The sequence below is a fragment of the Punica granatum genome, chromosome 2 (genome assembly GCF_007655135.1).
Source record: "Punica granatum isolate Tunisia-2019 chromosome 2, ASM765513v2, whole genome shotgun sequence".
Lineage (NCBI taxonomy): Eukaryota > Viridiplantae > Streptophyta > Magnoliopsida > Myrtales > Lythraceae > Punica > Punica granatum.
In genome coordinates this window covers 9858759-9870916 of record NC_045128.1, presented here as the reverse complement: position 1 = coordinate 9870916, position 12158 = coordinate 9858759, and the positions used below count along the sequence as shown (strand labels likewise).

Genomic DNA, 12158 nt, shown 5'->3' with positions numbered 1-12158 from the left:
AACGACGTGTTGATTGCAGTCTATTATTTCCAATTGCAACGTATCATTATTAAATCCTCATTAATGAAAAGAGTGTCGTGATCCTCATGAAGAAATTAAATCTTCCTCGGATTTTCGTAACGAAAAGTGCATGTGTTTACCAGAAAAAGGAGAAAAATCGCATGTGTTGATCTTCTGACTTTCCAACAACGCCTCGATAAGTTTCGATAGAGGGTATACCGAATATGACCACCTGTCTTAATCTCAGATATATGCACGATTAAACATAACAACTGAAATACACAATTTTTGTTTCCCTACTCAAGCTGGAGGATTCGAACTGGGGTAGATTTGAGGCTGCTCTTAAAGAACAGGGGTTTGAAAGGGGAACAAGTTATAATCCACAGGAGCCAAATGAAACAAGAGGGCAACACTAGGGGCCAAATTGAAGTTAATCGTTTCATTGGGGCCCTCAATATGGAAATATAAGGAGTTTCATACAACTGTTTCTCCCCGCTCTCCATCTTCTCTCTCTAAATCTTGAGATATCCTCAAGTAGTTCTTTGAAAGTTTGTCGGATTCTTGTTAAACTTACATAGAAATCGTTGCATAATCCAAAATCATGCCTCTCCAGCCTGCTGAATAAGTAGTTGAACACATTGGGAACCCTCTTGCAAGTTTCTGTTTCATAATTACGTCTTATTCTCAGATGTATGATTAAACATAAACTGAGATATTACTGCAAAAGATTTTCTTGGGAATAGTATTTTTTCGTGTAAAGAGGTACCAACTTGTGCACTTGTAAACGCTTCACGTAAAACCGAAGTACCTAATTTTTATTATCCACCTTAAGATGGATGATCTGAGTGGGGGTAGATTCGAGGCTATATGGGGGTCAACAAAGGGAAGAAGATATAATCTAGGCAAGGGGAGAGAAATGAAACAAGGTCTGAACTGTAAGGGCCAAATTGAAGTTAATCGTTTCATGGAGGGCTATAGTATGGAAATAAAAGGAATTTCATTTCATGTAACGGTTTCTTCCCGCTCTCCTGCATTTCTCTCTCTCTCTCTCTCTCTCGTTCTCTGCTCTGCTCTCACTGGTTCAGGGGAGCGAGGTCCGACAATGGAGGCATCACGGCATTCAAGCTCCAGAGGGTTCCCCAATCTGCCCGGAGATCCGTGGTACTGGGAAGAAATCTCCTTCAGTCTCCTCCTCCCTACCGACATTCTCTCTGCCATGCCCCCGTCCCCTCCCCCCCCCCCCCCCCCCCCCCCCCCCCCCCCCCCTTCCTACCTAAATCTTGATATTTCTTGAGTAGTTCTTTGGAAGTTCGTTCGGTTCTTGGAATCATGGACCTTTTAGCCTGAATTACCGAATCACTGCTCCAAATTCGCCCAGTAGTCGTCGTTTGATTTCCGCATTTGATCTTGAATGGTAGGTTCCTTTTGCGAGTGCCTAACTGAAAGAAATCAGGAAAGTAAGTGCCACAGGTTGAAGAAGACAAGTGCAGTCCCATAGTTGATCCTTAAGTTTCGGGAGCGTCCCGAGAGAGAATCTGCTCTCCAATTGCTTAGTTCCTACCTTTATGAGGTCACAATCTTTCTTCCGTCATTGGAGTTTTTGGTAGTTGTAATTATTCAGTGTATCCTTGTTTTTGTTCAATTTATGGTAGAGGTTATCCGTAATTTACGGTTCAACTGCAATTTCGTTCCGTTTTTCATCGAAAATTACCAGTATTATTTCGTAGACTACTTTCCAGCTGATGGGAAAATAATAATTTACAATTGGTTCTATTTTGACAGATAAGGGATGAAGAGCCGTATAATTACTTCAAAACTGGCTCGCGCCTATATCGTTCTTTTGGCACCATGACTATCTTGATAGAGGTAGATCTGCATAATTACCGTTACATTCAGCAGGAAATTGAATATTGTTCTGATTATCCATTCTGCAAGCAATGCACTAGACTCGATTTTCTAAGCATAGTTCTCCTTCCTTTTGATCCTGAACTTATTTAAGGAATAAAATGGGATTTTATTAAGATGAAATGGTTTTCTTCCATGAAACAGGAGCTGATGATGGTATACGTGATGATGATCCGTGGAAATCTGACTGAAAGGGCAGCGATGCGCCTCGTCAATGTCATCATCCTCTTTCAGGTCCTTATTTTGTTATAAGTTTGTATGGGAAGGGATTTCTCGATACTGGTATTTCTGCTTCATTTAATTTGATACAGTACCTTGCTCATCACAATGTGTTGCAGCAAATAACTTAACTAGGCAGGAGATTGTCAAATGTGAGCTTTTCATTGACAATGCTCATACTTCTCAAAGTTGCTCACACAAAATCGTTGTGACAACTGGATCTCATCCACGGTATTCCTTTTTTCCTCCCTTTTCTGTGCAGCCCAAATGGCCAACTTCTTGTTGCCTATCGTGATGTTCGTATCCCCACTTGAAGTACATGAAAACGTACTAGCGGTCACTCTGTCAGTGTGTGGGATTCTACGTCAGGTACATTCTGTTCTTTCTGTGCCGACCGCGAGCAAGCCATGTCACAAATATTTGACTGCCATAAGGGTCCTGCTCTGGTTTTATACTGCAAGTCTAAGAGCTAGACCAAGCATGGAATCAACCACTCGGGGTTATGGGTTCTTGAGCTCACTTGGTGGTTCAAATCCCAACGAATTTAGAAAATAATGAGAAAACCAATCAAGATGTAAATTGAATAAAACTATGCATCGGGTGTCTTGTCAAAATAACAATCTGCAGATCCAGTCTTTAAGTACCAGAGTTCAAAGGCTAGTCATTTTTTTTTTTTGGATAGATAATAATGATTCATTTATGAGGAAAAAAACCAAGTACACGGGGGTATACAAAGCCCTTCAAAGATCATAAATGAGCAGAAAAATGAGAATCAAACAAAGAACTGAAAATGGAAAAGACAAGATTAAGAGCAGAGATCAGACAATGAAGGGAAGATTCCATGAATTGCAGAAGCCCACTGGGACCAAGTTGAACAGAAAGCCTGAACTATAGAAGAAAGCGACTTCTCAAAGTCTTCAAAGGTCTTTTGATTCCTTTGTAACCATATTGTCCAAACGATGAAGAAATGAATTGTGCTACATAGCTTCTTGTTACTTTGCCTTGGATTGATGTAATTTCAGCTTTTAAGGATATCTTCGAAGGAATCCGGGAGGCAAATACTAACACCAACCACCTTCAAAACATTATACCAAAGGAAAGAGGCAACTCTACAGTGGAGTAAGAGATGATTAACTGCTTCTCCATGTTGCTTACACATGCTGCACCAATCAACAATGTAAAGTCCTCGTTTTTCTTAAATTATCCGAAGTCAGAATCCTTCCTCGGGCTACCAACCAACCAAAAAAAAGCGATCCTTGGCGGCACTTTGCTCTTCCAAATTTGTCTCCATGGAAAAGAGGAGTTCCCCGAATCAATAAGACTGTCATAATGTGATTTGACAGATAACAGATCACTTTTCGTCAACTTCCAGTACATAGAATCAGGTCCCTCAACTCTCTTGAATTCAGAATATATTTTGGATAAGAAAGAAGAGACTGAATGAAGTTCAAAACCATAGAAGTTCCTGCTGAAAGAGAGGTTCCATACACCATTGGCGCAGCAATAAAGTCACCAACTTTGGCCTCCTTATTCAAAGAGACTTGAAACAAAGAAGGAAATTCGGTTCGCAGAGATTGATCACCGCACCAACAATCATTCCAGAAATAAATCTTGCTGCCATCATCCTCCATAGGCTGACTCCACTCGAAAAGGAGAAACATAGCTCTTTATCAAGAAAAATCATGTCAAGACTAATGACTTCATTATTCCTTGTGTTTATGGCATCTCACAATCTTGTTAAGTCACTCTAATTGTCCATGTGTCTATCTTAGGTCACAATTCTTTTATCATGTTATCCACCACTATAGGGCTTCGAAATCTGAATATTATACATTAAAAAAGATAAGTAAATGAAAAAAAAAAATCAAGTATGCCGCACTTGAGCAAGATTTTAGTCTAATGGAAAGGAAAGATTATACTTACCTCTACTCATGTTGCGCCTTAGATTATTGTTCTCCTCTGAAGATCAATGTAACTATAATTCAACGTGTATAAAAAACTCACATACTATAGTTGAATTCAATGTTTCAATATGGCTATGATACCAAAGCTGTGGAGTTCCTATCATCATAAAGCATCTCTTAGTTTGTTAAAAAAAATAAAATTCAACCTTAGTTAAGAAAATAACACACTTAACAGAATTCATAACACAGAAAATTTGGCAAGAAAAATACACAGATGTAAAAGCTTTCACTTAACAAAGGATTGTTGCCTCATTCTTATCTCCAGCTTCTAGCTTAGCCTCTGAAGACCACCACGCATACTCTTAAGAAAGATTATATGCACACTTATGATATATAAACTATATATATATATATATACACGTCTGATAAATAAACTTTATATACGCACACGCATATTAATTGAAGTCGTTACTTATTGTATGGTCGTGGAATATTATTCATTAGCACTGACCTATTAGGGTCAATGGTATATTACTTCATACCTAGATAGTTTCTTTGTAATTTATAGCGTTCCTTTAATTGGATTCTCCAAATATTTTGATTCCATACGTGTGTATTCGTTCATGAGTAGCAGCTAATGTATATATAATGTATATAGTCAACTGCGTACTTTGTTCTGTTGCATATATTCTGTTGGATTATCTGCATATAATTAGGGGTAATCGGTTCTGAGTACCCTATATTTTTCACGATACCCGGACCCTACTCTGTAAGGGACATGGTCCAAGATTTTGGAACCGGACCCTACCCTGTTGAATCCTGGAGCTAGAACGAACCCGGAACTTGTATTATACCACAGGTTCCGAGTACCATGTTGGAACCTGTAAATTTTTTTCTTTTGCTCAATAAAATCGAAAATTTCACATGCATAATCAGTAATCATGCCAAATAGAATATCAACAAAGATTTAGATTAATTCACAAAAATAATAATAATATGTCACATCAATCTATCGACAAAATTAAACATTCATAATATGATCCCACACAACAAAGTGCCTCTGTTCTGATTCATTACAAGAGATAATAACTTTACTCTTTCCTACTTTTTTTTAATAAATAACTGGTTCCGGCTAACCTATAGGCAGGAGTCGGAACCGGAACCGATTTTCATCGATTTCTGATTTTAATACCCGGAACCTATCCTATTTTCAATACGAGCTACCCGGATCCTACCCTAAAGGGTAGTTTCCGACCGGTTCCGGGTATACCCCGTACCCGTTCACACCCCTACATATAATCTATATATGCTATTACATAATTAATGGTAAAACAATATAAAAAGTTTCCTTAATACATAAGTACAAGAGTAAGTGAAAAGGTAAAGACTTTCTTGTAGAATCATTAGGCCTCGTTATCCATTTCATTAGAAGGAGATGCCTTGATCCAAGATATGATCCCGGGTATTTTTTATTTGATCAAGCATGTGTTAAAATTTGATTTTTACCGACTTTAAAAATCCATTGCGTGCGTGCTATGTTTTCTTATAGTAAAGATCAAAAGGTAGCCTACTCTCAACTATCCATTAGTTGTAATTAATAGCCTTGGAATTGTATAAAAACATTTTTATAAAACTGCGTATAACGCATGTGAAGGAACATGAAATTGAGCATAGTTCATTTCCTCTTCGCGACCACGATCTATGATCCTAATTTGCAAGTTTTTAGATTAACCTTTTGATTGAGCTATACTTGTTCATATTTGATATTAGGTCGAGGGGGACTGCTATATATCAACCACCACTTCTGGAGAGAGGAGAAAAGAATAGGAGCATCGGCCACAGTGGTCGTTACTATTGGTTCCCCTATCTCTCTCTAACTCAAACAAAAGAGAAACGAGAAGGGGGTGATGGAAGCCTAATTCTTTTTGCAATTATATTTTTATCTTAGTGAAAATTAGAATAGAATATCGAAAATTTTAATGGAAAATTGGAAGAATAAAAAATCATCTATAATTGTAAAAGGATAGGAGGATGGAATTAAAAAATGAAAAGATAACGAAAGTTGCATGTATGAACAAATTACAAAGAAAGGTAAAATGGACTTCCAACAATGGGATAAGGAGGCATGTTTCAATCCTAGCGTGCACATGAATTAATTCCTTTGATGGACCGGATTTAGTTCGGTTCCTACATATTATAAGCATACCAAGATTACCCTGTTTCCTTCCATACCACGAATTTTAGGCCTACGAACATGAGCTTGACATCATCGGTCATTAGTCAATGCTCTCGTTGAGGTCGAACTCAACGCCCTCATCTCTCAGAGTGTCTTGACTAATATATCATAGTTAACTCTTACCTCCACAATACTGGGCATTAGCATAGTATGAGCTTGCTTGACCTCTTCAGTCATTGGGTCTGTCTCGGCTCTTACTTCTGGTCCTTCCCAGGCTCCTGTAGTTTCCTTCTCTTCGTTACTTGTGACCGCATCATGCTCCACACCAAATCCGCACTGTCAAACGAGCTCTAGGATGCAGACTACCGGATCACGTCTCAGATCCTTGAGAAGAGGATCTCAGAGTTTTGAGTTTTGCACATTCTTCCCCCACAAGGTCAATGTCACCTCACCATATGCGTCCCTCACGACAGCAAGATCTGCTTTGAGCCCTGGATGAACCTCGATTGCCAATTTATGATAGGCATCTTATCTGACAGGGAAGCATTTGCTTCCGGAGACATCTCAGTGGGGTTGATGATCGATCCATGATGCCCGTTTGCTGCCACCCTTCAGTTATGATCACTTGGAATATTGTTTGTAACAGCGGCTGCATGCATTTTTCGATCAATGATGTTACTGTCAGTGGAATATGCACAACAAGAAAGGTGTAGCTGTCCATGGAGTCAAAGATTACTTCAAACGTGAGGATTGTCGTAGGAAAGTCGATGTGCCGTATCATAACAGACTCTAGTGAAATTATTTTGAATAGAAGATAGTGGTCCGATCATAGCCTCTCTTTCAAGCTTCTTGCTTTTCGTTTGTTCATTTAATCGGACATTTTAGTCTTGGACTGATGCGGGAGAAAAGCTCTGGTCGGAATCCTCTTCACAGCACGGAGGATTCTCAGGTCCTCCTTTGGTCTGACCGCCGCTCCAAGACCTACGAGAAGGGCTCTCATGTTGGTGCCCGAGAGCCCCTCCGACGCTCAAGTTAGAGACATTTTGGGAGGGTAGGAGGGAAAAGAGTCTAGTAAAGAGCCTGTGAGTTACCTTTTACATATATTAACATATATAATATACATGTCCCCAAAAATGGATATGGTGACGATAGCGCATAGGGAAATCGAATGGACCTTATTGATGGACTCGGAAGTCTGCATGGGCCATTGTTAAACTGTAAATCATGGGCCGAAATATAAATACATATCATTGACATTAATTATCTCTTATCCCTATGCCATGAAAAGTTTGAGAGATCAGCTTTATGGCTTATTGATAACATGTGTACGCACAATTATATATGGCATAAATTGTACAAAATGATCCAAGGAAACGAATTTGAAGAAGAAATCAGAGCGTAGTCCTGCCTTATATGAGGTACTTAATGCTTGCAAAAGAAAACACGACGCATAGCATAAGAAGTCCTTACCATAGTGCACCTCGTGTTTCTTCAACTTTGGAGACGATAAACCTTCGATCACTATAAAGACCTGACTAAACGCGTCTCATCACATCATATGAATTATCATACACTATCTTAATTATTCTTTTCCAAGAAATTAATTAATTGGGGTCTTATATGTACTTATGACGACTTATTGAGATAACATACTACAATCCTCTGTATATTTCATATGAATAAGCACATCCTTAAGACAAATTACTCAACCTCCTTTTCCACTCTTCTTCTTCCTATTTCTTTCATTAACATCCCAATAGGGTGAGTTTGCCAACCATTATATACAGAAATCTTCTCCCGTTAACATCTCATTCGACAATCGGTATGTTACTGAAAAAGGGCCATTTGTCTTACTCCCAAATGCACGATTAAGTACAACCCAGTTGCGATGTTTCTACAAAGAGTTTTTTCAGAAATAGTATTTTTTACGTGTAGGGAGGTGCTAACTTGTGCACCTGCAAACGCTTTAATCAAAACTTAAATACCCAACTTTTTGTTATCCGCCTTAAGATGGACGATTTGAGTGGGGCGTAGATTCGAGCCTGCTTCGTAAAGAACAGGGATCAAAACGGGGAAAAAGATAATAATCCAGGGGAGCAAAATGAAACAAGATTTAATTTCTAAGGGCCAAATTGAAGTTAATCGTTTCATGGGGGGCTATAATACGGATATATATGATGTTCCGTTTCATATAACGGTTTCTTCCCGCTCTTCAGCATTTTCATACTCCTCTCTTTCTCTGCTCTCTCTCTCTACTCTCATTGATTCAGTGGAAGAAGCTCTGACAATGGCGGCTTCAAGCTCCAGAGGGTTCCCGATTCTGCCCGAAGAGAGGTGGTTTTGGGAAGATATCTCCCTCGGTCTCCTCCTCCCTCCCGACATTTTCTCTGGCATGCCTTCACTCTTTCTCTCTAAATCTTGATATTTCTTCGCGCAGTTCTTTGGAAGCCTGTTGGAGCCGTTTATAAAACGAGAAATCATGCACCCTTTAGCCTGAATTACTGGAATTTCCGTCCAATTCGTCCAGTAGTGTGCTTTTGAATTTCTCATTTGATCTTCATTGTTAGGTCCCTTTTGCGAGTGCCTGGGTGAAAGATTTCGGGAAAGGAAAGGGCACAGGTTGAAGAAACAGGCCGTGAGGTCAAGGGAAGTTCCAACTATGATCCTTAAGCTTCAGATGTTTCTCGAGAGAGGATTTGCTCTCAACATGCTTAGTAACTACCTTCATGAGGTCACAATCTTTCTTCGGGACTTTTGAGTTTTTATTGTTTGTACTTATGCAGTGTATCCTCGTCTTTCTTCGTTTTATGGTTGACTGTGCATCAAACTGCTAAAGTTATTCGTAACTTAAGGTTCTTTTGCAGTTTCGAATTGAAAACTCGATTAATGTTGCCGATGATTTACTTGAGATATGGATTGGTTCCATTTTGACAGATCAGGGAAAAAAGGCCGATTGATTACTTCACAACTGGGTTGCTCCTGTATCATTCTTTTGGCACCATCACTATCTTGGTAGAGGTAGAACCTCACATAGTTACCGTTACATTCAGCAGGAAATTGAATCTTGCTCTGTTTATCAGTTCTGCAAGCAATGCATAATACTCAATTTTCTGAACGTCCATCAGCGTTTATAACTTAAAGGCAGAGCACTCCTCGTGATCCTGGACTAATTGAACGAATAACGTGTGCTTTACTGTTGGTAGCTGACTTGCAATCGTGGGTAGGGAAAACCAGAAGATAAGGATTCCGCAAATAAAAAGATGGGATTTTATTAAGATGAGATGGCCTTTTTTCATGAAACAGGAGCTAGTAATGGTATACGTGATGATGGTTCGTGCACATCTGACTGAAAGCACAGCCATGCGCCTCGTCCATGTTATCTCCCTCTTTCAGGTCCTTATTTTATTATAATTTTGCTCAGGAAGGGATTTACCGATACTGGTATTTCTTTATTTCAATTGATACAGTCCCTTGCTTGTCACAGTGCATTGCAGCCAACGAAGAAACTAGGCAGGAGTTGATCAAATGTGAGCTTTTTCTTACAATGCTCGTTCTTCTCAAAGTTGCTGGCATAAAATCGCAAGTACAGATTGATCTCATAACAGCGCCTGTTCCCCCCTCTTTTGTGCAGGTGAAATTCCCAACTTGCTGATGCCTATAGTGATGTTTAAATCCCCGTTCGAAGTATATGAGAATGTTCGAGCTGTCGCATTGTCAGTGTTTGGGATAATATGCGAGGTACATTCCGTTCTTTCTGCTCCGAGCAAGTCATGTCTCAGCACGTAAGGGTCTTGCTCTGGGCTAATACTGCAGGACCAAGCATGTAAACAACCCAATCATTGGGTTATGGGTTCTTGTGAGTTTGATTGGTGATCCAAAGGGTCCTAATGAGTTTAGACAAATAATGAGAAAATCGCTTAAGCTATAAGAACAACGCATTTATGCAAAAGGAGACTTGTCAACATATCAATCTGCCTGCCCATTGTTCATCCGAAGATCTATTTTTCAAGCACCAGAGTTCAGCAGCCAGAGTTTTAATACAATCATAGCTTGTTATATATAGACTTGATTTAGAAGTCAGAGCGAATTTATATTTGTAGCGTGGAGGACCTGCCGCGATCAGATGGGCATTCCAAATGGATATCCTGCACATATGCTGGTTCATCATGAAGTTCGGGAATGAACTTAGCAAACTGGTAATGAATCAATAAAACTCGTTATAGTCTATACATTTTCAATCACATGAAACTTCACACAATTTTCTTGTTTTTTTTTGGATTTTATATTATATCAGATTGCGTTGCACATTCTTGAGTTTGTACTGAAAGACAAGTTTGGGATATCGTGGTTTCTCTCCGGAGCCTGCGACCCAGGGCGGAATAATCTTCTGCAGACGATGGAAGATCTAGTGAGTCAGTTCACCGTTGCCTCTTAGAAAACAAAGGATTATCATCTAATTGTTACATCTATTTGATAAACCCGAGCATTTCGTTGTTGTAGGTCATGACAATGGCCGCATACAACAACTGTCTTCCTCGGCTCCTGTTTCACATCATTCGGTGTTACATCTTTCTATGTGCTGATTCAAGGTGGGTATCTTAGCATCTCTGCTTTGTAAGATTATTTGGAGAATCATTTTGCAATTTTTACTTTGTTCGGTTAATCTGTTCTCACTTCTTTCCAAGCAGGGGACACGCGATCATGAAAGTGGCTCTGCCTATTCCTCTAAATGATCCAACTTACCCTAGCATCCTCTGGGTATACCTGTAACTGATTTCACGACATTCTACTTGATCATATCTTCTATAAATTTTCTGCCTACACTTAAATTCAGTTGATATTTCTTTGTTCACGTTTGGTAAGCACATTACGGTATCAAACATGGCCTTACAGTATCAATTATTGCAGATGCGTGACCGCACAGTATGGAAATTGCTTGGAGAACTACGGCAGATTTTGTACAAAGATTTCGTCGCTGCTGAACAAAAACCTTTGGCAAGACGATGGTATGAATGAAGACTTTGCGGGTTCTTCTATCTTTCACTGTACATGGATCTGCAGGAGCATGGATACATAGTCCACTAGTATCTTTCGCATTCTTTACTTTAAATTCGATCTCCTAGCTACATCCGATTTTTATAGTTTACCACAGTTTGAGAAATATTTCGGTCTCTGAAAAATATAAGCACAATCGTGTAGTTATCTCTTCATTAGTGATGGCTCTCTTGATCCATACTCGCAGGTTTAATGTATAAGTTGTATCCATGGTGAGGTAATTGCCTCAACCTATTGGTGCCACCAAGGTTCTCGACCCCCTTGGCATATGCATCACTGCAGATATTCCTATCGATGAATTGACCAACTTTTACAGAATATTTCTCTTAACTCATGTGTATTCTATTTAAATGCCAAACTAGACTATAATCGAGTATATGGTTTATGCGAGTGAACGCATCTTTCTGATATATTACTCAGCCTCCTTCCCACTCTTCTTTCCATATCTTCCCTGCACATCCCAATAGGTGACTTCATCAACCATTTTAGATACAAAAACCTCTTCTCCCATTAACCATCTCAATCGATGAACCGTATACCACTGAAAGAGGGCAACTTGCCTTACTATTCAACGATGCACCATTGAGCACAAGAAGCTCTAATTTTCTCGGGAAAAAGCATTTTCTAGTGCTACTAACTTGTGCACTCCCAAACGCTTCACATAAAACTGAAACACCCCACTTCTATTGCCCACCATATCGGGGTGGATGATTCGAATGGGGTAGAAACGAGTTTGCTTCCAAGAGAATTAGGGGTCAAAATGGGGAAAAGATAATATAATCCAGGGGAGAGTGAAGAAAGCTTAACAAAAACACACGAACACAATGCAAGGCTTCCAATAAATGAGACCGTTGATTATTTCATAAAACATATACGCTTGACCTTTCTCGATGCTTTTT

General features: G+C 39.4%; 1 protein-coding gene across 1 annotated transcript; it reads left to right on the top strand.

Moving 5' to 3' along the window:
- Positions 1-9344: 9344 nt before the first annotated feature.
- LOC116197812 (cell differentiation protein rcd1-like) lies at positions 9345-11512 on the top strand. The gene is made up of 8 exons (XM_031528063.1): positions 9345-9597; positions 9689-9731; positions 9836-9942; positions 10305-10400; positions 10499-10612; positions 10705-10793; positions 10893-10962; positions 11113-11512. The coding sequence occupies exons 1-8, from the start codon at positions 9481-9483 to the stop codon at positions 11218-11220; spliced, it is 744 nt and encodes a 247-aa protein (XP_031383923.1). The 5' UTR covers positions 9345-9480; the 3' UTR covers positions 11221-11512.
- The last annotated feature ends 646 nt before the right edge of the window (positions 11513-12158 follow it).

Excerpts from the sequence above, each read along its gene's own strand:
- LOC116197812 (XM_031528063.1), top strand. The coding sequence starts at position 9,481 with ATGAGATGGCCTTTTTTCATGAAACAGGAGCTAGTAATGGTATACGTG. Across the intron at positions 9,732-9,835 it reads TAGGCAGGAGTTGATCAAAT|GTGAAATTCCCAACTTGCTG; the intron begins GTGAGCTTTTTC and ends TCTTTTGTGCAG. Across the intron at positions 10,401-10,498 it reads GGAATGAACTTAGCAAACTG|ATTGCGTTGCACATTCTTGA; the intron begins GTAATGAATCAA and ends ATATTATATCAG.